This window comes from Rhopalosiphum maidis, chromosome 4 (genome assembly GCF_003676215.2).
Source record: "Rhopalosiphum maidis isolate BTI-1 chromosome 4, ASM367621v3, whole genome shotgun sequence".
NCBI classification, from domain to species: Eukaryota; Metazoa; Arthropoda; class Insecta; order Hemiptera; family Aphididae; genus Rhopalosiphum; species Rhopalosiphum maidis.
In genome coordinates, this window is record NC_040880.1 from 52,585,132 (window position 1) to 52,606,966 (window position 21,835).

The 21,835-nt window shown below is 26.9% G+C and overlaps 1 protein-coding gene across 1 annotated transcript in view; it reads right to left on the minus strand.

Annotated features, from left to right (window-relative positions):
- The window catches only part of LOC113558317, a 40,466-nt gene that overhangs the window by 9,466 nt on the left and 9,165 nt on the right, over positions 1-21,835 (minus strand). Inside the window, exons 12-22 of the mRNA XM_026963783.1 lie at positions 15,989-19,279; positions 15,237-15,628; positions 14,380-14,672; positions 9,570-10,797; positions 7,756-7,829; positions 7,617-7,632; positions 7,038-7,283; positions 6,172-6,893; positions 4,053-4,429; positions 3,579-3,698; positions 2,145-2,354 (exon numbers count right to left, since the gene is read on the minus strand). Of these exons, the coding sequence (XP_026819584.1) occupies positions 2,145-2,354; positions 3,579-3,698; positions 4,053-4,429; positions 6,172-6,893; positions 7,038-7,283; positions 7,617-7,632; positions 7,756-7,829; positions 9,570-10,797; positions 14,380-14,672; positions 15,237-15,628; positions 15,989-19,279 (6,969 nt within the window). The remainder of the gene's footprint in view (positions 1-2,144; positions 2,355-3,578; positions 3,699-4,052; positions 4,430-6,171; positions 6,894-7,037; positions 7,284-7,616; positions 7,633-7,755; positions 7,830-9,569; positions 10,798-14,379; positions 14,673-15,236; positions 15,629-15,988; positions 19,280-21,835) is intronic.

The following is a 21,835-nucleotide window of genomic DNA, read 5'->3' on the forward strand; positions in this document are numbered from 1 at the left end:
ACTATACAATGTAATTGAATCTTTCGAGTCAGATTTACTCAATTTTATTTTATCAGTTATAGGATCTTTTTGATCTTTATCGTCAGTTAATATTATTTTCACATCTTTTTCAATAGCTATTGATTTAATCGAATCTTTCGAGTCAGATTTAGTCAATTCTATTTTATCTGTTTTTGGTAAATCAGTTATTATTTCATGTTTGATAATTTCGGTAGTTTTAGATTCAATATTTATTATTTTTTGTGATTCTGTTTTAATATCGTCTTTAATGGTATCAGATTTTTCGATTGTAATTTTATCTAGAACTGAATCAGTTTTTAGACTTTCAGCGATGTCCTTTTCAACAGTTGTTAATTTAATTGTTTCTTTTGAGTCAGATTTAGTCAATTCTATTTTATCAGTTGTAGGATATTTTTGATCTTTATCGTCAGTTAATAATACCTTCACGTCTTTTTCACTAGCTATTGATTTTATCGAATCTTTCGAGTCAGATTTAGTCAATTCTATTTTATCAGTTTTTGGTATTGTGTGATCTTTATCGTCAGTTAATAATCCTTTCAGGTCAAGTTCACTACTATACGATGTAATTGAATCTTTCGAGTCAGATTTACTCAATTTTATTTTATCAGTTGTAGGATCTTTTTGATCTTTATCGTCAGTTAATAATACCTTCACGTCTTTTTCACTAGCTATTGATTTAATCGAATCTTTCGAGTCAGATTTAGTCAATTCTATTTTATCTGTTTTTGGTAAATCAGTTATTATTTCATGTTTGATAATTTCGGTAGTTTTAAATTCAATATTTATTATTTTTTGTGATTCTGTTTTAATATCGTCTTTAACAGTATCAGATTTTTCGATTGTAATTTTATCTAGAACTGAATCAGTTTTTAGACTTTCAGGGATGTCCTTTTCAACGGGTGTTAATTTAATTGTTTCTTTTGAGTCAGATTTAGTCAATTCTATTTTATCAGTTGTACATTCTTTTTGATCTTTATCGTCAGTTAATAATACCTTCACGTCTTTTTCACTAGCTATAGATTTAATCGAATCTTTCGAGTCAGATTTAGTCAATTCTATTTTATCAGTTTTGTGTATTTTGTGATCTTTATCATCAGTTAATAATCCTTTCAGGTCAAGTTCACTAGCTATTGATTTAATAAAATCTTTTGAGTCAGATTTAGTCAATTCTATTTTATCAGTTGTAGGTTCTCTTTGATCTTTATCATCAGTTAATAATACCTTCACGTCTTTTTCTCTAGTTATTGATTTGTTCGAATCTAAAGAGTCAGATTTAGTCAATTCTATTTTATCTGTTTTTGGTACATCAGTTATTATTTCATGTTTGATAATTTCGGTAGTTTTGGATTCAATATTTATTATTTTTTGTGATTCTGTTTTAATATCGTCTATAATACTATCAGATTTTTTGATTGTAATTTTATCTAGAACTGAATCAGTTTTTAGACTTTCAGGGATGTCCTTTTCAACGGGTGTTAATTTAATTGTTTCTTTTGAGTCAGATTTAGTCAATTCTACTTTATCAGTTGTAGGATATTTTCGATCTTTATCGTCAGTTAATAATACCTTCACGTCTTTTTCACTAGCTATAGATTTAATCGAATCTTTCGAGTCAGATTTAGTCAATCCTATTTTATCTGTTTTTGGTACATCAGTTATTATTTCATGTTTGATAATTTCGGTAGTTTTGGATTCAATATTTATTATTTTTTGTGATTCTGTTTTAATATCGTCTTTAACAGTATCAGATTTTTTTATTGTAATTTTATCTAGAACTGAATCAGTTTTTAGACTTTCAGGGATGTCCTTTTCAACGGGTGTTAATTTAATTGTTTCTTTTGAGTCAGATTTAGTCAATTCTATTTTATCAGTTGTATGTTCTTTTTGATCTTTATCGTCAGTTAATAATACCTTCACGTCTTTTTCACTAGCTATAGATTTAATCGAATCTTTCGAGTCAGATTTAGTCAATTCTATTTTATCAGTTATTAATTCATGTTTGATAATTTCGGTAGTTTTAGATTCAATATTTATCATTTTTTGTGATTCTGTTTTAATATCGTCTTTAATAGTATCAGATTTTTCGATTGTAATTTTATCTAGAACTGAATCAGTTTTTAGACTTTCAGGGATGTCCTTTTCAACGGGTTTTAATTTAATTGTTTCTTTTGAGTCAGATTTAGTCAATTCTACTTTATCAGTTGTAGGATATTTTTGATCTTTATCGTCAGTTAATAATCCTTTCAAGTCAAGTTCACTACTATACGATGTAATTGAATCTTTCGAGGCAGATTTACTCAATTTTATTTTATCAGTTGTAGGATCTTTTTGATCTTTATCGTCAGTTAATAATACCTTCACGTCTTTTTCACTAGCTATTGATTTAATCGAATTTTTCGAGTCAGATTTAGTCAATTCTATTTTATCTGTTTTTGGTAAATCAGTTATTATTTCATGTTTGATAATTTCGGTAGTTTTAGATTCAATATTTATTATTTTTTGTGATTCTGTTTTAATATCGTCTTTAACAGTATCAGATTTTTCGATTGTAATTTTATTTAGAACCGAATCAGTTTTTAGACTTTCAGGGATGTCCTTTTCAACGGGTGTTAATTTAATTGTTTCTTTTGAGTCAGATTTAGTCAATTCTACTTTATCAGTTGTAGGATATTTTCGATCTTTATCGTCAGTTAATAATACCTTCACGTCTTTTTCACTAGCTATTGATTTAATCGAATCTTTCGAGTCAGATTTAGTCAATTCTATTTTATCAGTTTTGGGTATTTTGTGATCTTTATCATCAGTTAATAATCCTTTCAGGTCAAGTTCACTAGCTATTGATTTAATCGAATCTTTCGAGTCAGATTTAATCAATTCTATTTTATCTGTTTTTGGTAAATCAGTTATTATTTCATGTTTGATAATTTCGGTAGTTTTAGATTCAATATTTATTATTTTTTGTGATTCTGTTTTAATATCGTCTTTAACAGTATCAGATTTTTCGATTGTAATTTTATCTAGAACTGAATCAGTTTTTAGACTTTCAGGGATGTCCTTTTCAACGGGTGTTAATTTAATTGTTTCTTTTGAGTCAGATTTAGTCAATTCTACTTTATCAGTTGTAGGATATTTTCGATCTTTATCGTCAGTTAATAATACCTTCACGTCTTTTTCACTAGCTATTGATTTAATCGAATCTTTTGAGTCAGATTTAGTCAATTCTATTTTATCAGTTTTTGGTATTGTGTGATCTTTATCGTCAGTTAATAATCCTTTCAGGTCAAGTTCACTACTATACGATGTAATTGAATCTTTCGAGTCAGATTTACTCAATTTTATTTTATCAGTTATAGTTTCTTTTTGATCTCTATCGTCAGTTAATAATACCTTCCCGTCTTTTTCACTAGCTATTGATTTAATCGAATCTTTTGAGTCAGATTTAGTCAATTCTATTTTATCAGTTTTTGGTATTGTGTGATCTTTATCGTCAGTTAATAATCCTTTCAGGTCAAGTTCACTACTATACAATGTAATTGAATCTTTCGAGTCAGATTTACTCAATTTTATTTTATCAGTTGTAGGATCTTTTTGATCTTTATCGTCAGTTAATATTACCTTCACGTCTTTTTCACTAGCTATTGATTTAATCGAATCTTTCGAGTCAGATTTAGTCAATTCTATTTTATCAGTTATTAGTTCATGTTTGATAATTTCAGTAGTTTTAGATTCAATATTTATTATGTTTTGGGATACTGTTTTCATATCGTCTATAATAGTATCAGATTTTTCGATTGTAATTTTATCTAAAACTGAATCAGTTTTTAGACTTTCAGGGATGTCCATTTCAACGGGTGTTAATTTAATTGTTTCTTTTGAGTCGGATTTAGTCAATTTTACTTTATCAGTTATAGTTTCTTTTTGATGTTTATCGTCAGTTAATAATACCTTCACGTCTTTTTCACTAGCTATAGATTTAATCGAATCTTTCGAGTCAGTTTTAGTCAATTCTATTTTATCAGTTTTGGGTATTTTGTGATCTTTATCATCAGTTAATAATCCTTTCAGGTCAAGTTCACTAGCTATTGATTTAATCGAATCTTTCGAGTCAGATTTAATCAATTCTATTTTATCTGTTTTTGGTAAATCAGTTATTATTTCATGTTTGATAATTTCGGTAGTTTTAGATTCAATATTTATTATTTTTTGTGATTCTGTTTTAATATCGTCTTTAACAGTATCAGATTTTTCGATTGTAATTTTATCTAGAACTGAATCAGTTTTTAGACTTTCAGGGATGTCCTTTTCAACGGGTGTTAATTTAATTGTTTCTTTTGAGTCAGATTTAGTCAATTCTACTTTATCAGTTGTAGGATATTTTCGATCTTTATCGTCAGTTAATAATACCTTCACGTCTTTTTCACTAGCTATTGATTTAATCGAATCTTTTGAGTCAGATTTAGTCAATTCTATTTTATCAGTTTTTGGTATTGTGTGATCTTTATCCTCAGTTAATAATCCTTTCAGGTCAAGTTCACTACTATACGATGTAATTGAATCTTTCGAGTCAGATTTTCTCAATTTTATTTTATCAGTTATAGTCTCTTTTTGATCTCTATCGTCAGTTAGTAATACCTTCCCGTCTTTTTCACTAGCTATTGATATAATCGAATCTTTTGAGTCAGATTTAGTCAATTCTATTTTATCAGTTTTTGGTATTGTGTGATCTTTATCGTCAGTTAATAATCCTTTCAGGTCAAGTTCACTACTATACAATGTATTTGAATCTTTCGAGTCAGATTTACTCAATTTTATTTTATCAGTTGTAGTATCTTTTTGATCTTTATCATCAGTTAATATTACCTTCACGTCTTTTTCACTAGCTATTGATTTAATCGAATCTTTCGAGTCAGATTTAGTCAATTCTATTTTATCAGTTATTAGTTCATGTTTGATAATTTCAGTAGTTTTAGATTCAATATTTATTATGTTTTGGGATACTGTTTTCATATCGTCTATAATAGTATCAGATTTTTCGATTGTAATTTTATCTAAAACTGAATCAGTTTTTAGACTTTCAGGGATGTCCATTTCAACGGGTGTTAATTTAATTGTTTCTTTTGAGTCGGATTTAGTCAATTTTACTTTATCAGTTATAGTTTCTTTTTGATGTTTATCGTCAGTTAATAATACCTTCACGTCTTTTTCACTAGCTATAGATTTAATCGAATCTTTCGAGTCAGATTTAGTCAATTCTATTTTATCAGTTTTGGGTATTTTGTGATCTTTATCATCAGTTAATAATCCTTTCAGGTCAAGTTCACTAGCTATTGATTTAATCGAATCTTTCGAGTCAGATTTAATCAATTCTATTTTATCTGTTTTTGGTAAATCAGTTATTATTTCATGTTTGATAATTTCGGTAGTTTTAGATTCAATATTTATTATTTTTGTGATTCTGTTTTAATATCGTCTTTAACAGTATCAGATTTTTCGATTGTAATTTTATCTAGAACTGAATCAGTTTTTAGACTTTCAGGGATGTCCTTTTCAACGGGTGTTAATTTAATTGTTTCTTTTGAGTCAGATTTAGTCAATTCTACTTTATCAGTTGTAGGATATTTTCGATCTTTATCGTCAGTTAATAATACCTTCACGTCTTTTTCACTAGCTATTGATTTAATCGAATCTTTCGAGTCAGATTTAGTCAATTCTATTTTATCAGTTTTTGGTATTGTGTGATCTTTATCGTCAGTTAATAATCCTTTCAGGTCAAGTTCACTACTATACGATGTAATTGAATCTTTCGAGTCAGATTTACTCAATTTTATTTTATCAGTTATAGTTTCTTTTTGATCTCTATCGTCAGTTAATAATACCTTCACGTCTTTTTCAATAGCTATTGATTTAATCGAATCTTTCGAGTCAGATTTAGTCAATTCTATTTTATCAGTTTTGGGTATTTTGTGATCTTTATCATCAGTTAATAATCCTTTCAGGTCAAGTTCACTAGCTATTGATTTAATAAAATCTTTTGAGTCAGATTTAGTCAATTCTATTTTATCAGTTGTAGGTTCTCTTTGATCTTTATCATCAGTTAATAATACCTTCACGTCTTTTTCTCTAGTTATTGATTTGTTCGAATCTAAAGAGTCAGATTTAGTCAATTCTATTTTATCTGTTTTTGGTACATCAGTTATTATTTCATGTTTGATAATTTCGGTAGTTTTGGATTCAATATTTATTATTTTTTGTGATTCTGTTTTAATATCGTCTATAATAGTATCAGATTTTTTGATTGTAATTTTATCTAGAACTGAATCAGTTTTTAGACTTTCAGGGATGTCCTTTTCAACGGGTGTTAATTTAATTGTTTCTTTTGAGTCAGATTTAGTCAATTCTACTTTATCAGTTGTAGGATATTTTCGATCTTTATCGTCAGTTAATAATACCTTCACGTCTTTTTCACTAGCTATTGATTTAATCGAATCTTTCGAGTCAGATTTAGTCAATTCTATTTTATCAGTTTTGGGTATTTTGTGATCTTTATCGTCAGTTAATAATCCTTTCAGGTCAAGTTCACTAGCTATTGATTTAATCGAATCTTTCGAGTCAGATTTAATCAATTCTATTTTATCTGTTTTTGGTAAATCAGTTATTATTTCATGTTTGATAATTTCGGTAGTTTTAGATTCAATATTTATTATTTTTTGTGATTCTGTTTTAATATCGTCTTTAACAGTATCAGATTTTTCGATTGTAATTTTATCTAGAACTGAATCAGTTTTTAGACTTTCAGGGATGTCCTTTTCAACGGGTGTTAATTTAATTGTTTCTTTTGAGTCAGATTTAGTCAATTCTACTTTATCAGTTGTAGGATATTTTCGATCTTTATCGTCAGTTAATAATCCTTTCAGGTCAAGTTCACTACTATACGATGTAATTGAATCTTTCGAGTCAGATTTACTCAATTTTATTTTATCAGTTGTAGGATCTTTTTGATCTTTATCGTCAGTTAATAATACCTTCACGTCTTTTTCACTAGCTATTGATTTAATCGAATCTTTCGAGTCAGATTTAGTCAATTCTATTTTATCTGTTTTTGGTAAATCAGTTATTATTTCATGTTTGATAATTTCGGTAGTTTTAGATTCAATATTTATTATTTTTTGTGATTCTGTTTTAATATCGTCTTTAACAGTATCAGATTTTTCGATTGTAATTTTATCTAGAACTGAATCAGTTTTTAGACTTTCAGGGATGTCCTTTTCAACGGGTGTTAATTTAATTGTTTCATTTGAGTCAGATTTAGTCAATTCTACTTTATCAGTTGTAGGATATTTTCGATCTTTATCGTCAGTTAATAATACCTTCACGTCTTTTTCACTAGCTATTGATTTAATCGAATCTTTCGAGTCAGATTTAGTCAATTCTATTTTATCAGTTTTTGGTATTGTGTGATCTTTATCGTCAGTTAATAATCCTTTCAGGTCAAGTTCACTACTATACGATGTAATTGAATCTTTCGAGTCAGATTTACTCAATTTTATTTTATCAGTTATAGTTTCTTTTTGATCTCTATCGTCAGTTAATAATACCTTCCCGTCTTTTTCACTAGCTATTGATTTAATCGAATCTTTTGAGTCAGATTTAGTCAATTCTATTTTATCAGTTTTTGGTATTGTGTGATCTTTATCGTCAGTTAATAATCTTTTCAGGTCAAGTTCACTACTATACAATGTAATTGAATCTTTCGAGACAGATTTACTCAATTTTATTTTATCAGTTGTAGGATCTTTTTGATCTTTATCGTCAGTTAATATTACCTTCACGTCTTTTTCACTAGCTATTGATTTAATCGAATCTTTCGAGTCAGATTTAGTCAATTCTATTTTATCAGTTTTTGGTATTGTGTGATCTTTATCCTCAGTTAATAATCCTTTCAGGTCAAGTTCACTACTATACGATGTAATTGAATCTTTCGAGTCAGATTTACTCAATTTTATTTTATCAGTTATAGTCTCTTTTTGATCTCTATCGTCAGTTAGTAATACCTTCCCGTCTTTTTCACTAGCTATTGATATAATCGAATCTTTTGAGTCAGATTTAGTCAATTCTATTTTATCAGTTTTTGGTATTGTGTGATCTTTATCGTCAGTTAATAATCCTTTCAGGTCAAGTTCACTACTATACAATGTATTTGAATCTTTCGAGTCAGATTTACTCAATTTTATTTTATCAGTTGTAGGATCTTTTTGATCTTTATCGTCAGTTAATATTACCTTCACGTCTTTTTCACTAGCTATTGATTTAATCGAATCTTTCGAGTCAGATTTAGTCAATTCTATTTTATCAGTTATTAGTTCATGTTTGATAATTTCAGTAGTTTTAGATTCAATATTTATTATGTTTTGGGATACTGTTTTCATATCGTCTATAATAGTATCAGATTTTTCGATTGTAATTTTATCTAAAACTGAATCAGTTTTTAGACTTTCAGGGATGTCCATTTCAACGGGTGTTAATTTAATTGTTTCTTTTGAGTCGGATTTAGTCAATTTTACTTTATCAGTTATAGTTTCTTTTTGATGTTTATCGTCAGTTAATAATACCTTCACGTCTTTTTCACTAGCTATAGATTTAATCGAATCTTTCGAGTCAGATTTAGTCAATTCTATTTTATCAGTTTTGGGTATTTTGTGATCTTTATCATCAGTTAATAATCCTTTCAGGTCAAGTTCACTAGCTATTGATTTAATCGAATCTTTCGAGTCAGATTTAATCAATTCTATTTTATCTGTTTTTGGTAAATCAGTTATTATTTCATGTTTGATAATTTCGGTAGTTTTAGATTCAATATTTATTATTTTTTGTGATTCTGTTTTAATATCGTCTTTAACAGTATCAGATTTTTCGATTGTAATTTTATCTAGAACTGAATCAGTTTTTAGACTTTCAGGGATGTCCTTTTCAACGGGTGTTAATTTAATTGTTTCTTTTGAGTCAGATTTAGTCAATTCTACTTTATCAGTTGTAGGATATTTTCGATCTTTATCGTCAGTTAATAATACCTTCACGTCTTTTTCACTAGCTATTGATTTAATCGAATCTTTCGAGTCAGATTTAGTCAATTCTATTTTATCAGTTTTTGGTATTGTGTGATCTTTATCGTCAGTTAATAATCCTTTCAGGTCAAGTTCACTACTATACGATGTAATTGAATCTTTCGAGTCAGATTTACTCAATTTTATTTTATCAGTTATAGTTTCTTTTTGATGTTTATCGTCAGTTAATAATACCTTCACGTCTTTTTCACTAGCTATAGATTTAATCGAATCTTTCGAGTCAGATTTAGTCAATTCTATTTTATCAGTTTTGGGTATTTTGTGATCTTTATCGTCAGTTAATAATCCTTTCAGGTCAAGTTCACTAGCTATTGATTTAATAAAATCTTTTGAGTCAGATTTAGTCAATTCTATTTTATCAGTTGTAGGTTCTCTTTGATCTTTATCATCAGTTAATAATACCTTCACGTCTTTTTCTCTAGTTATTGATTTGTTCGTATCTAAAGAGTCAGATTTAGTCAATTCTATTTTATCTGTTTTTGGTACATCAGTTATTATTTCATGTTTGATAATTTCGGTAGTTTTGGATTCAATATTTATTATTTTTTGTGATTCTGTTTTAATATCGTCTATAATAGTATCAGATTTTTTGATTGTAATTTTATCTAGAACTGAATCAGTTTTTAGACTTTCAGGGATGTCCTTTTCAACGGGTGTTAATTTAATTGTTTCTTTTGAGTCAGATTTAGTCAATTCTACTTTATCAGTTGTAGGATATTTTCGATCTTTATCGTCAGTTAATAATACCTTCACGTCTTTTTCACTAGCTATTGATTTAATCGAATCTTTCGAGTCAGATTTAGTCAATTCTATTTTATCAGTTTTGGGTATTTTGTGATCTTTATCGTCAGTTAATAATCCTTTCAGGTCAAGTTCACTAGCTATTGATTTAATCGAATCTTTCGAGTCAGATTTAATCAATTCTATTTTATCTGTTTTTGGTAAATCAGTTATTATTTCATGTTTGATAATTTCGGTAGTTTTAGATTCAATATTTATTATTTTTTGTGATTCTGTTTTAATATCGTCTTTAACAGTATCAGATTTTTCGATTGTAATTTTATCTAGAACTGAATCAGTTTTTAGACTTTCAGGGATGTCCTTTTCAACGGGTGTTAATTTAATTGTTTCTTTTGAGTCAGATTTAGTCAATTCTACTTTATCAGTTGTAGGATATTTTCGATCTTTATCGTCAGTTAATAATCCTTTCAGGTCAAGTTCACTACTATACGATGTAATTGAATCTTTCGAGTCAGATTTACTCAATTTTATTTTATCAGTTGTAGGATCTTTTTGTTCTTTATCGTCAGTTAATAATACCTTCACGTCTTTTTCACTAGCTATTGATTTAATCGAATCTTTCGAGTCAGATTTAGTCAATTCTATTTTATCTGTTTTTGGTAAATCAGTTATTATTTCATGTTTGATAATTTCGGTAGTTTTAGATTCAATATTTATTATTTTTTGTGATTCTGTTTTAATATCGTCTTTAACAGTATCAGATTTTTCGATTGTAATTTTATCTAGAACTGAATCAGTTTTTAGACTTTCAGGGATGTCCTTTTCAACGGGTGTTAATTTAATTGTTTCATTTGAGTCAGATTTAGTCAATTCTACTTTATCAGTTGTAGGATATTTTCGATCTTTATCGTCAGTTAATAATACCTTCACGTCTTTTTCACTAGCTATTGATTTAATCGAATCTTTCGAGTCAGATTTAGTCAATTCTATTTTATCAGTTTTTGGTATTGTGTGATCTTTATCGTCAGTTAATAATCCTTTCAGGTCAAGTTCACTACTATACGATGTAATTGAATCTTTCGAGTCAGATTTACTCAATTTTATTTTATCAGTTATAGTTTCTTTTTGATCTCTATCGTCAGTTAATAATACCTTCCCGTCTTTTTCACTAGCTATTGATTTAATCGAATCTTTTGAGTCAGATTTAGTCAATTCTATTTTATCAGTTTTTGGTATTGTGTGATCTTTATCGTCAGTTAATAATCTTTTCAGGTCAAGTTCACTACTATACAATGTAATTGAATCTTTCGAGACAGATTTACTCAATTTTATTTTATCAGTTGTAGGATCTTTTTGATCTTTATCGTCAGTTAATATTACCTTCACGTCTTTTTCACTAGCTATTGATTTAATCGAATCTTTCGAGTCAGATTTAGTCAATTCTATTTTATCAGTTTTTGGTATTGTGTGATCTTTATCGTCAGTTAATAATCCTTTCAGGTCAAGTTCACTACTATACGATGTAATTGAATCTTTCGAGCCAGATTTACTCAATTTTATTTTATCAGTTATAGTTTCTTTTTGATCTCTATCGTCAGTTAATAATACCTTCACGTCTTTTTCACTAGCTATTGATTTAATCGAATCTTTCGAGTCAGATTTAGTCAATTCTATTTTATCAGTTATTAGTTCATGTTTGATAATTTCAGTAGTTTTAGATTCAATATTTATTATGTTTTGGGATACTGTTTTCATATCGTCTATAATAGTATCAGATTTTTCGATTGTAATTTTATCTAAAACTGAATCAGTTTTTAAACTTTCAGGGATGTCCATTTCAACGGGTGTTAATTTAATTGTTTCTTTTGAGTCGGATTTAGTCAATTTTACTTTATCAGTTATAGTTTCTTTTTGATGTTTATCGTCAGTTAATAATACCTTCACGTCTTTTTCACTAGCTATAGTTTTAATCGAATCTTTCGAGTCAGATTTAGTCAATTCTATTTTATCAGTTTTGGGTATTTTGTGATCTTTATCATCAGTTAATAATCCTATCAGGTCAAGTTCACTAGCTATTGATTTAATAAAATCTTTTGAGTCAGATTTAGTCAATTCTATTTTATCTGTTTTTGGTAAATCAGTTATTATTTCATGTTTGATAATTTCGGTAGTTTTGGATTCAATATTTATTATTTTTTGTGATTCTGTTTTAATATCGTCTATAATAGTATCAGATTTTTTGATTGTAATTTTATCTAGAACTGAATCAGTTTTTAGACTTTCAGGGATGTCCATTTCAACGGGTGTTAATTTAATTGTTTCTTTTGAGTAGGATTTAGTCAATTTTACTTTATCAGTTATAGTTTCTTTTTGATCTTTATCGTCAGTTAATAATACCTTCCCGTCTTTTTCACTAGCTATTGATTTAATCGAATCTTTCGAGTCAGATTTAGTCAATTCTATTTTATCAGTTTTGGGTATTTTGTGATCTTTATCATCAGTTAACAATCCTTTCAGGTCAAGTTCACTAGCTATTGATTTAATGGAATCTTTTGAGTCAGATTTAGTCAATTCTATTTTATCTGTTATTGGAACATCAGTTATTATTTCATGTTTGATAATTTCGGTAGTTTTAGATTCAATATTTATTATTTTTTGTGATTCTGTTTTAATATCGTCTTTAACAGTATCAGATTTTTCGATTGTAATTTTATCTAGAACTGAATCAGTTTTTAGACTTTCAGGGATGTCCTTTTCAACGGGTGTTAATTTAATTGTTTCATTTGAGTCAGATTTAGTCAATTCTACTTTATCAGTTGTAGGATATTTTCGATCTTTATCGTCAGTTAATAATACCTTCACGTCTTTTTCACTAGCTATTGATTTAATCGAATCTTTCGAGTCAGATTTAGTCAATTCTATTTTATCAGTTTTTGGTATTGTGTGATCTTTATCGTCAGTTAATAATCCTTTCAGGTCAAGTTCACTACTATACGATGTAATTGAATCTTTCGAGTCAGATTTACTCAATTTTATTTTATCAGTTATAGTTTCTTTTTGATCTCTATCGTCAGTTAATAATACCTTCCCGTCTTTTTCACTAGCTATTGATTTAATCGAATCTTTTGAGTCAGATTTAGTCAATTCTATTTTATCAGTTTTTGGTATTGTGTGATCTTTATCGTCAGTTAATAATCTTTTCAGGTCAAGTTCACTACTATACAATGTAATTGAATCTTTCGAGACAGATTTACTCAATTTTATTTTATCAGTTGTAGGATCTTTTTGATCTTTATCGTCAGTTAATATTACCTTCACGTCTTTTTCACTAGCTATTGATTTAATCGAATCTTTCGAGTCAGATTTAGTCAATTCTATTTTATCAGTTTTTGGTATTGTGTGATCTTTATCGTCAGTTAATAATCCTTTCAGGTCAAGTTCACTACTATACGATGTAATTGAATCTTTCGAGCCAGATTTACTCAATTTTATTTTATCAGTTATAGTTTCTTTTTGATCTCTATCGTCAGTTAATAATACCTTCACGTCTTTTTCACTAGCTATTGATTTAATCGAATCTTTCGAGTCAGATTTAGTCAATTCTATTTTATCAGTTATTAGTTCATGTTTGATAATTTCAGTAGTTTTAGATTCAATATTTATTATGTTTTGGGATACTGTTTTCATATCGTCTATAATAGTATCAGATTTTTCGATTGTAATTTTATCTAAAACTGAATCAGTTTTTAAACTTTCAGGGATGTCCATTTCAACGGGTGTTAATTTAATTGTTTCTTTTGAGTCGGATTTAGTCAATTTTACTTTATCAGTTATAGTTTCTTTTTGATGTTTATCGTCAGTTAATAATACCTTCACGTCTTTTTCACTAGCTATAGATTTAATCGAATCTTTCGAGTCAGATTTAGTCAATTCTATTTTATCAGTTTTGGGTATTTTGTGATCTTTATCATCAGTTAATAATCCTTTCAGGTCAAGTTCACTAGCTATTGATTTAATGGAATCTTTTGAGTCAGATTTAGTCAATTCTATTTTATCTGTTATTGGAACATCAGTTATTATTTCATGTTTGATAATTTCGGTAGTTTTAGATTCAATATTTATTATTTTTTGTGATTCTGTTTTAATATCGTCTTTAACAGTATCAGATTTTTCGATTGTAATTTTATCTAGAACTGAATCAGTTTTTAGACTTTCAGAGATGTCCTTTTCAACGGGTGTTAATTTAATTGTTTCTTTTGAGTCAGATTTAGTCAATTCTATTTTATTAGTTGTATGTTCTTTTTGATCTTTATCGTCAGTTAATAATACCTTCACGTCTTTTTCACTAGCTATAGATTTAATCGAATCTTTCGAGTCAGATTTAGTCAATTCTATTTTATCAGTTGTAGGTTCTCTTTGAGCTTTATCATCAGTTAATAATACCTTCACGTCTTTTTCTCTAGTTATTGATTTGTTCGAATCTAAAGAGTCAGATTTAGTCAATTCTATTTTATCTGTTTTTGGTAAATCAGTTATTATTTCATGTTTGATAATTTCGGTAGTTTTAGATTCAATATTTATTATTTTTTGTGATTCTGTTTTAATATCGTCTTTAACAGTATCAGATTTTTCGATTGTAATTTTATCTAGAACTGAATCAGTTTTTAGACTTTCAGGGATGTCCTTTTCAACGGGTGTTAATTTAATTGTTTCTTTTGAGTCAGATTTAGTCAATTCTACTTTATCAGTTGTAGGATATTTTCGATCTTTATCGTCAGTTAATAATACCTTCACGTCTTTTTCACTAGCTATTGATTTAATCGAATCTTTCGAGTCAGATTTAGTCAATTCTATTTTATCAGTTATTAGTTCATGTTTGATAATTTCAGTAGTTTTAGATTCAATATTTATTATGTTTTGGGATACTGTTTTCATATCGTCTATAATAGTATCAGATTTTTCGATTGTATGTTTATCTAGAACTGAATCAGTTTTTAGACTTTCAGGTATGTCTTTTTCAACGGGTGTTAATTTAATAATTTCTTTCGAGTCAGATTTAGTCAATTCTATATTATCAGTTTTAGGTTCTCTTTGATCTTTATCATCAGTTAATAATACCTTCACGTCTTTTTCTCTAGTTATTGATTTGTTCGAATCTAAAGAGTCAGATTTAGTTAATTCTATTTTATCAGTTTTTGGTATTGTTTGATCTTTATCGTCAGTTAATATTCCTTTCAGGTCAAGTTCACTACTATACGATGTAATTGAATCTTTCGAGTCAGATTTAGTCAATTTTATTTTATCAGTTGTAGGTTCTTTTTGATCTTTATCGTCAGTTAATAATACCTTCACGTCTTTTGCACTAGCTATTGATTTAATCGAATCTTTTGAGTCAGATTTAGTCAATTCTATTTTTTCAGTTTTTGGTTTATCAGTTATTATTTCATGTTTGATAATTTCGGTAGTTTTAGATTCAATATTTATTTTTTTTTGTGATTCTGTTTTTGTATCGTCTTTAACAGTATCAGATTTTTCGATTGTAAGTTTATCTAGTATTGAATCAGTTTTTAGACTTTCAGGGATTTCCTTTTCAATGGGTGTTAATTTAATTGTTTCTTTTGAGTCAGTTTTAGTCAATTCTATTTTATCAGTTTTTGGTTTATCAGTTATTATTTCATGTTTGATAATTTCGGTAGTTTTAGATTCAATATTTATTTTTTTTTGTGATTCTGTTTTTATATTGTCTTTAATAGTATCAGATTTTTCGATTCTTAGTATATCTAGAACTAAATCAGTTTTTAGACTTTCACCGATGTCCTTTTCAACGGGTGTTAATTTAATTGTTTCTTTTGAGGTAGATTTAGTCAATTCTTTGTTATCTATAATAGTTTTTTTTGTATGATTATCGTCAGTTAATAATCCTTTCATGTCTTTATCACTTGTGTATGATTCTGGTTTTGACTCTATGTTTATCTGTTGAACTATTTCGAATTTAGTTATTTTTGGTAGTATCATTGGTTCAATTGTTACTTTCATAGGATCATCTTTTACATTTATATATATTTCATTTCTATGAACCACATTGTTTTTCATTGTTGTATTACCTAGGTTTTGGCTTTCGCTATCTGTTTTATTTTGTTCCGTTTTTGATCCGTCTTTAATTGTTTCAACATTTTTTGTTAAATTGCCTGCTTTTTTGTTTTCGGTGATCACTTTACTTTTTGTTTTCAATATGGTAGCAGTTTCTGTTATTGTTTGTTTTGTTTTTGGTTTAGTTGTTGTTAGTATATCTTTTTGCTCTTCATTTGAGTATTTTGTAATGATTTGTTTTGATATAAATTCTTTAACTGTATTTGATTCGTCTTCTATATGTTCCTTGTCAATGGATGCTGTTCTAAGTGTTTTAAATATTCTTTTTTTTATGCCTTCGTTTTCTTTATTCGTTACATTTTCATTTTTTTCTTCTACCAATTTATCTACCCATTTATAAAACTCATCAAAATGTATTTTGTCGCTTTCAATACCTTCCATGTATAGTTTTGATTTGTTGCTTTCTGTTTTTGATTGTTCGTCTTCTCTTTCATTTTGTTGTAGTATAGATTTTTCTTCTGGTATTTTAAGTTTTTCATTTTCCTGTGTAATTATCCCACCTCCCTCATTTATTTTGATGTTTTCGAAATCCGTAGGTTGAACCTTTATTAATTTTTCCTTGTGGTGGGTTTTGTGATTATTATTTGTTGTTTTTGTTTCCGTATGTTCAATTTCTGTTTTGTGTATGAATGTTTTTGCATTTGTTTCAGTTGTTTCGTACTTTTCATAGGAACATGAAGATGTACTTTTTGTTTTATTTTCAATTTTTATATTTGTACCAATGTCTAATTTGTCATTTAAATTTTCACTATGTTTTTGCTCAAATATTTGTGTTTTCGAATTATTGATATTTAAATCATAGTTTTGTTCTACTTCATTTTGATTTAGAATTTGTTTTTCTTTTGAATTTAATGGTAATTTTTTTATAATTTTTTTTTTATCAGTTTTTAATTCTTTATTTTTATCAGTTAGAGTTTTGTCAATATCTATGTCTGTTTCATTATTTTTTGTTTTATAGTTTTTATTTATGTTAGAGTCGTCTGTTTTTAGTATGTTTTTGTTTATTTCTTTTACCGTGTTATTAGCCGAAGTTACAAGTTGATTATTTTCAATTATATCTTTATTTATCTTTAATTGTTCATTATTGTCGGTTTCCTTATCAACTAGTTCTTTTTTAATGTCTTTTTCTATATTATATTTACAAGATTCTATACTGTCATTTTTTAAATTATCACTTTTTATTTTGCCTATTGCTAAGATATCTCTTTTTAAAATTGGAGTTTGTGGGGTTATATTAGATTTTAGATCTTTTTTAGTATTAGTTTTTTTAGTATTTTTATGTTTATTTGACTCTATTTCTCCACCCTCTTGCTTTGTACTTTCAATTATTACTTTAGTTTCTTTATCTCCTCCTTCACTCTCATTTTTCTTTCCTGACATATCATTTACATCCATTTTTTTTACAATACTTGTTAGTGTCATCGTTATATCTTTTAAACCTTTTTCTATTGTTTTAGGAATAAATAATATTGATTTATCTTTTTTAGTGTTATTTATTTCATTTTCTTCATCTACAATATCAAAATCTTTATCTTTTGTATCATGTTTTCTATCTTTATCATCCTTTTCAATGTCCATATGTGATAGATCTATAGACTTCTTTAAATGTTCTCGAGTAAATTTTTCAAAAATATCTGATTCTTCTTCATCATCTTCTTCATAAAATATTTTATTTTTTTGGTCTTTTGTATCTTTTGTTAATCTTTCATTTATTTCAGTTTTATATGTTTCTGTATTTAATTGTTCATTCTCTTTTAAATTTAGATTTTTATTAAAGTTTATTTTTTCCTTTGTTGATAATATCGAATCTTTAGAATTTGTGTTAATCTTATTAAATTCAATATTTTGTGAATCATCTATGGTATTATCTTTTTTGGTAGTTGATTTTACACGTTTAGGAGTTATTATTTCTTCAATTACAGGTGTTTTATTGCTATATATATTTTTATCTGTATTATTTTCATTCATTAGTACTCTATACATTCTTTCTTGTTCTTCTTCGTCATCATCAATTAATTGTTTTAATTCTTTAGAAATACCTGTAACTTTAATTGGTTCCATGATACTTTCTTCTTTTTTATATCCCGTATCTATATATTTTTTTTCAATTTTATCTTCACTACATTTTTTGGGTGATTGTTGTAATGCATCCAACATAGTATCTACTTTTTTAAGCTTCTCATCAGTTTTCTCAATTGGTATAATATTTTTTTCTAAGTTTTTTAAACATGAATTATTAACACTTTCATCGGTTTTATCTATTATTTTTTCGAACTTATGCAACATACTTGTTTCTATGTTAACAATTTGCAATAATTTTCTTTCTAGCTCTGAATTATTTTCGGATGGATTTACAACTTTTTCTAAATGTTCCAACACGCATTTTTCAGTTTTAATTACTTCATCTAGTTTTGATTGTATATTCATTGTATTTGTATCATTTTTCTTATGCTTTTTTTCAATGTCGATGTATAAAGTTTGATGTTCCTCTGGAAGTACTGATCCCGATAAAAGTGTTTTCACTGGTGGTTTTCTTTTTGGTGATTGTTGGAACGTCGCGTCTTCCACTCCTGCACCAGATTTTTCTAATTTCATTATCATTTTTTTTACGTCTACTGTTGTGTCTATGTTTCTTTGAATTTTATTTGATTCTATTGGACTGTTTGCTACATCAATTTTTTTCACATCATCAGTAATAGTAGATACATCACTTGTCACCGTTTCGAAAGGAGATAATGCTATTGACTCCATAAATATTATTGGGCTATTTCCAGCATCATACATTCCAATTTTCTTTTTTATTTCTATTATTTCATTAGCTGTAAGTCCGACTTCATCAGGTTGAATTGGACTTAATCCATTATCAGTGAGTTCTGCTTCTTCATCAAAAGCTGTATCTGTATGTTTAGGTTTTGTTTTTATTCCTGAACTAGTTAAAGTATCAGAATATTCTCTAGTTAGACTTATTCCTGTATCGTGATGAGATACACTTTTATCTGTTAATGGGCTTTCAAATGCAGGTGAATCATCATGATGTTTTACAAATTGTACTTGTTCGTGAATATCTTTTTTTGGTTGATCAAAAAAAGGATGCAATACAACCGATCGTTCCTCAAATTCCTCATCAATGTCCGCCAACGATTTATGAATTTTTGGCTTCGATAAATTTGGCGTTTCAATGCCGTTGAGATGTTCACCGAAACCATGAGTGTCCAACAAGTCATCATTGTCCTGTGACCACAATGCTACGACCAAAATCAACATATGACTAATTTTTTTTTTTTTTTTTTTTTTTAACTATCTAACATTTAAACTGTCAGTCGGTCCATAACAAATTGTTCCAAAGGATTTGACGTGAAATGATAAATATATAAGTTTTATGTTTGTGTGGATGTTTGTGTGTATTTTTGTGTAATTAAATAGAAAACCGCGAAAAAGCGAGACAATATAGTATTATAGCTCTTCATTCCCAAGCAAGGTTCTACTTAACAATGTAGCATCAGCGATTTTGAATGTGCAATTAATATACTGTGGTTTGTTTGTTCACTTTTCTGTTGTAATCTTGTGTGCCGGTGGTGCTTTGATTTCGATGAATATAGGTATTAGATAAATAATTTGTCATAGCAAATGTTATTCTTAACTTTTTTAAAACTGCTTTACTTACAATTGAATGAATAGTTACGTTTTTATATTCTCCAATTTTTAAATAAATAAAACCTTAATCATCTTATTTTCAATATTTTTTAAATTTTTATTGTTTGTGCATATGTGTAGGTGCTTATACCTAAGGGTATATGGGTTACTGTACATATTAACGCTTATTCTTAAAGAAATTATTTAATTGAATTTATTTTTTTTTCAGTTTAAAATGCTTATTTTGTATAAATAACGGGAGTATTTTATTTTAATGATACCTATCGTATGTATGAAAAACAAAACACGATATTAAATTGGATATTTTAAAGTTAAACATCTTAGTTACCTATTTTTTTACTAAAAGTAAGTTTTATATATTTTAAAGTAGTTTTTCAATAGTATTTTATAAGAAATGAACATTTTTTTATTATTTTCTTTTAGAACAAATCAAACATTTTTTTAATAAAATAATTAACTTTATTATCCAAATTTATATTTTTAAGAAATTAACCTTATTTTCAATGATTTATGATTTATAATTGACACTTTAAATTAAAGTTTGAATAAAATTGTTTTAGAATTTAGATTTTTTTTTGTTTTATTTTATTTATATTATTAACATTTGTAACTAAATCATAGGTAAATTTAAAAAAGTTCTAGAGTTTATATTTGTTTTATGTATTATAAGTTATTTTCTTAGTTAAAATAATATATATTATTTAATATTTGCTTATATTATTACTTTTATAAATTTATATGATTCAAGTGATTTAAATAAATTATAAAATAATAAATATTAATATTTTAAATTATAATAAAATAATTTTAGTTAAATATTGTAGGAATTAAGTATCTATTTTAAAATAATAATATTTGAATTGCAAGACTATATCCGATATTAATGATTCATAGATTCATTGCTAAAATGAGTATAACGTATTTTTATACACTTTAATTAATAATTAGGAGAAAAAAAATTTTAACATCGATTTTAACTACTGTTATTTTAATGTTTGTTTTACCGTGATATGTTTTAATATTCTACACAATAGTATGGTAGGTATAGGGTTATAATCATGCATTTAAATGTATTAAATATTTACTCTTGTACAAATGAAATAAAATATGAACATAAAATAAATTGTTAATTTTAATCAGTTTTTCTAAAATAACTAATTTTATCAACGACTATTTCTTTATTCATGATTTTAAGTCCATCTATTTAAAAAGGATATAAATTATAAAATATGTTGTAAAAATATTTTATCCCATTAAACCACGTGCCGCTTATTTAATCAATGAATAGCCTGCAGTTAAAGAGTTAAACTTTTTGTGCGTGTTGTTTATGAAATTGGCTTATTATTATTTACGATTAAAAACAATAGAACAAAAATCAAAGCACCTTAAAAAAGTTTAAATATATTTAAAACAGAAAAGTTATACAAAAATATATAATATAAAAGCGGTTTATAGAAGGGCTCTAATGTTAGGTTTAGTACAATTTGGAGACTTATTTAAAAATAAAATCCAATGTGGGTCATTTAAGTGTTAGTACAAAGCTTAAATTCAGTATCTTAAAAAAAAATTAAAGCCAACGACCCTTATCACCGCGAAAGCCATAAAAAATATTATTTAAATAATAAATTCAAACATAAAAATAAAAATATTTATTCTATTATTTTATTATGAGATCGATATAAATAAACCCATTTGAATGATGATTAAATGGATCAAAGGAAAATATTGTGCTGCAAACAACTATCATCGTACCCTACTGACGATATTAACACAAATTAATTTAAACAAGAAAAGAGTGATCAATGAATTTATTTGACTGGATTTGTTATGAATCCAAAACAATTCAAACATTTATTAGTAATAACTTTAACTTATTACACGTGTCACAACTTAATAGAATTTGTTTTTACTCGTTTTCGTTGTTCGCAGCAATAATAAATAGGATTATTTATCACATATTCAAGTCACTCATACACAAAAACATAGGCTATATTAATTATTTTAATTGAAACTGTTTAAACTTCAATCTATATTAAAATGTGTATCTAACAAACGCAAGCCGATGTACAGTTTTTGTTTTTTGGAAGATAAAAATTAATTTTTCTTTCAACGAATTTAGTTATGTAGCTATACTTGTTATCAGTTTG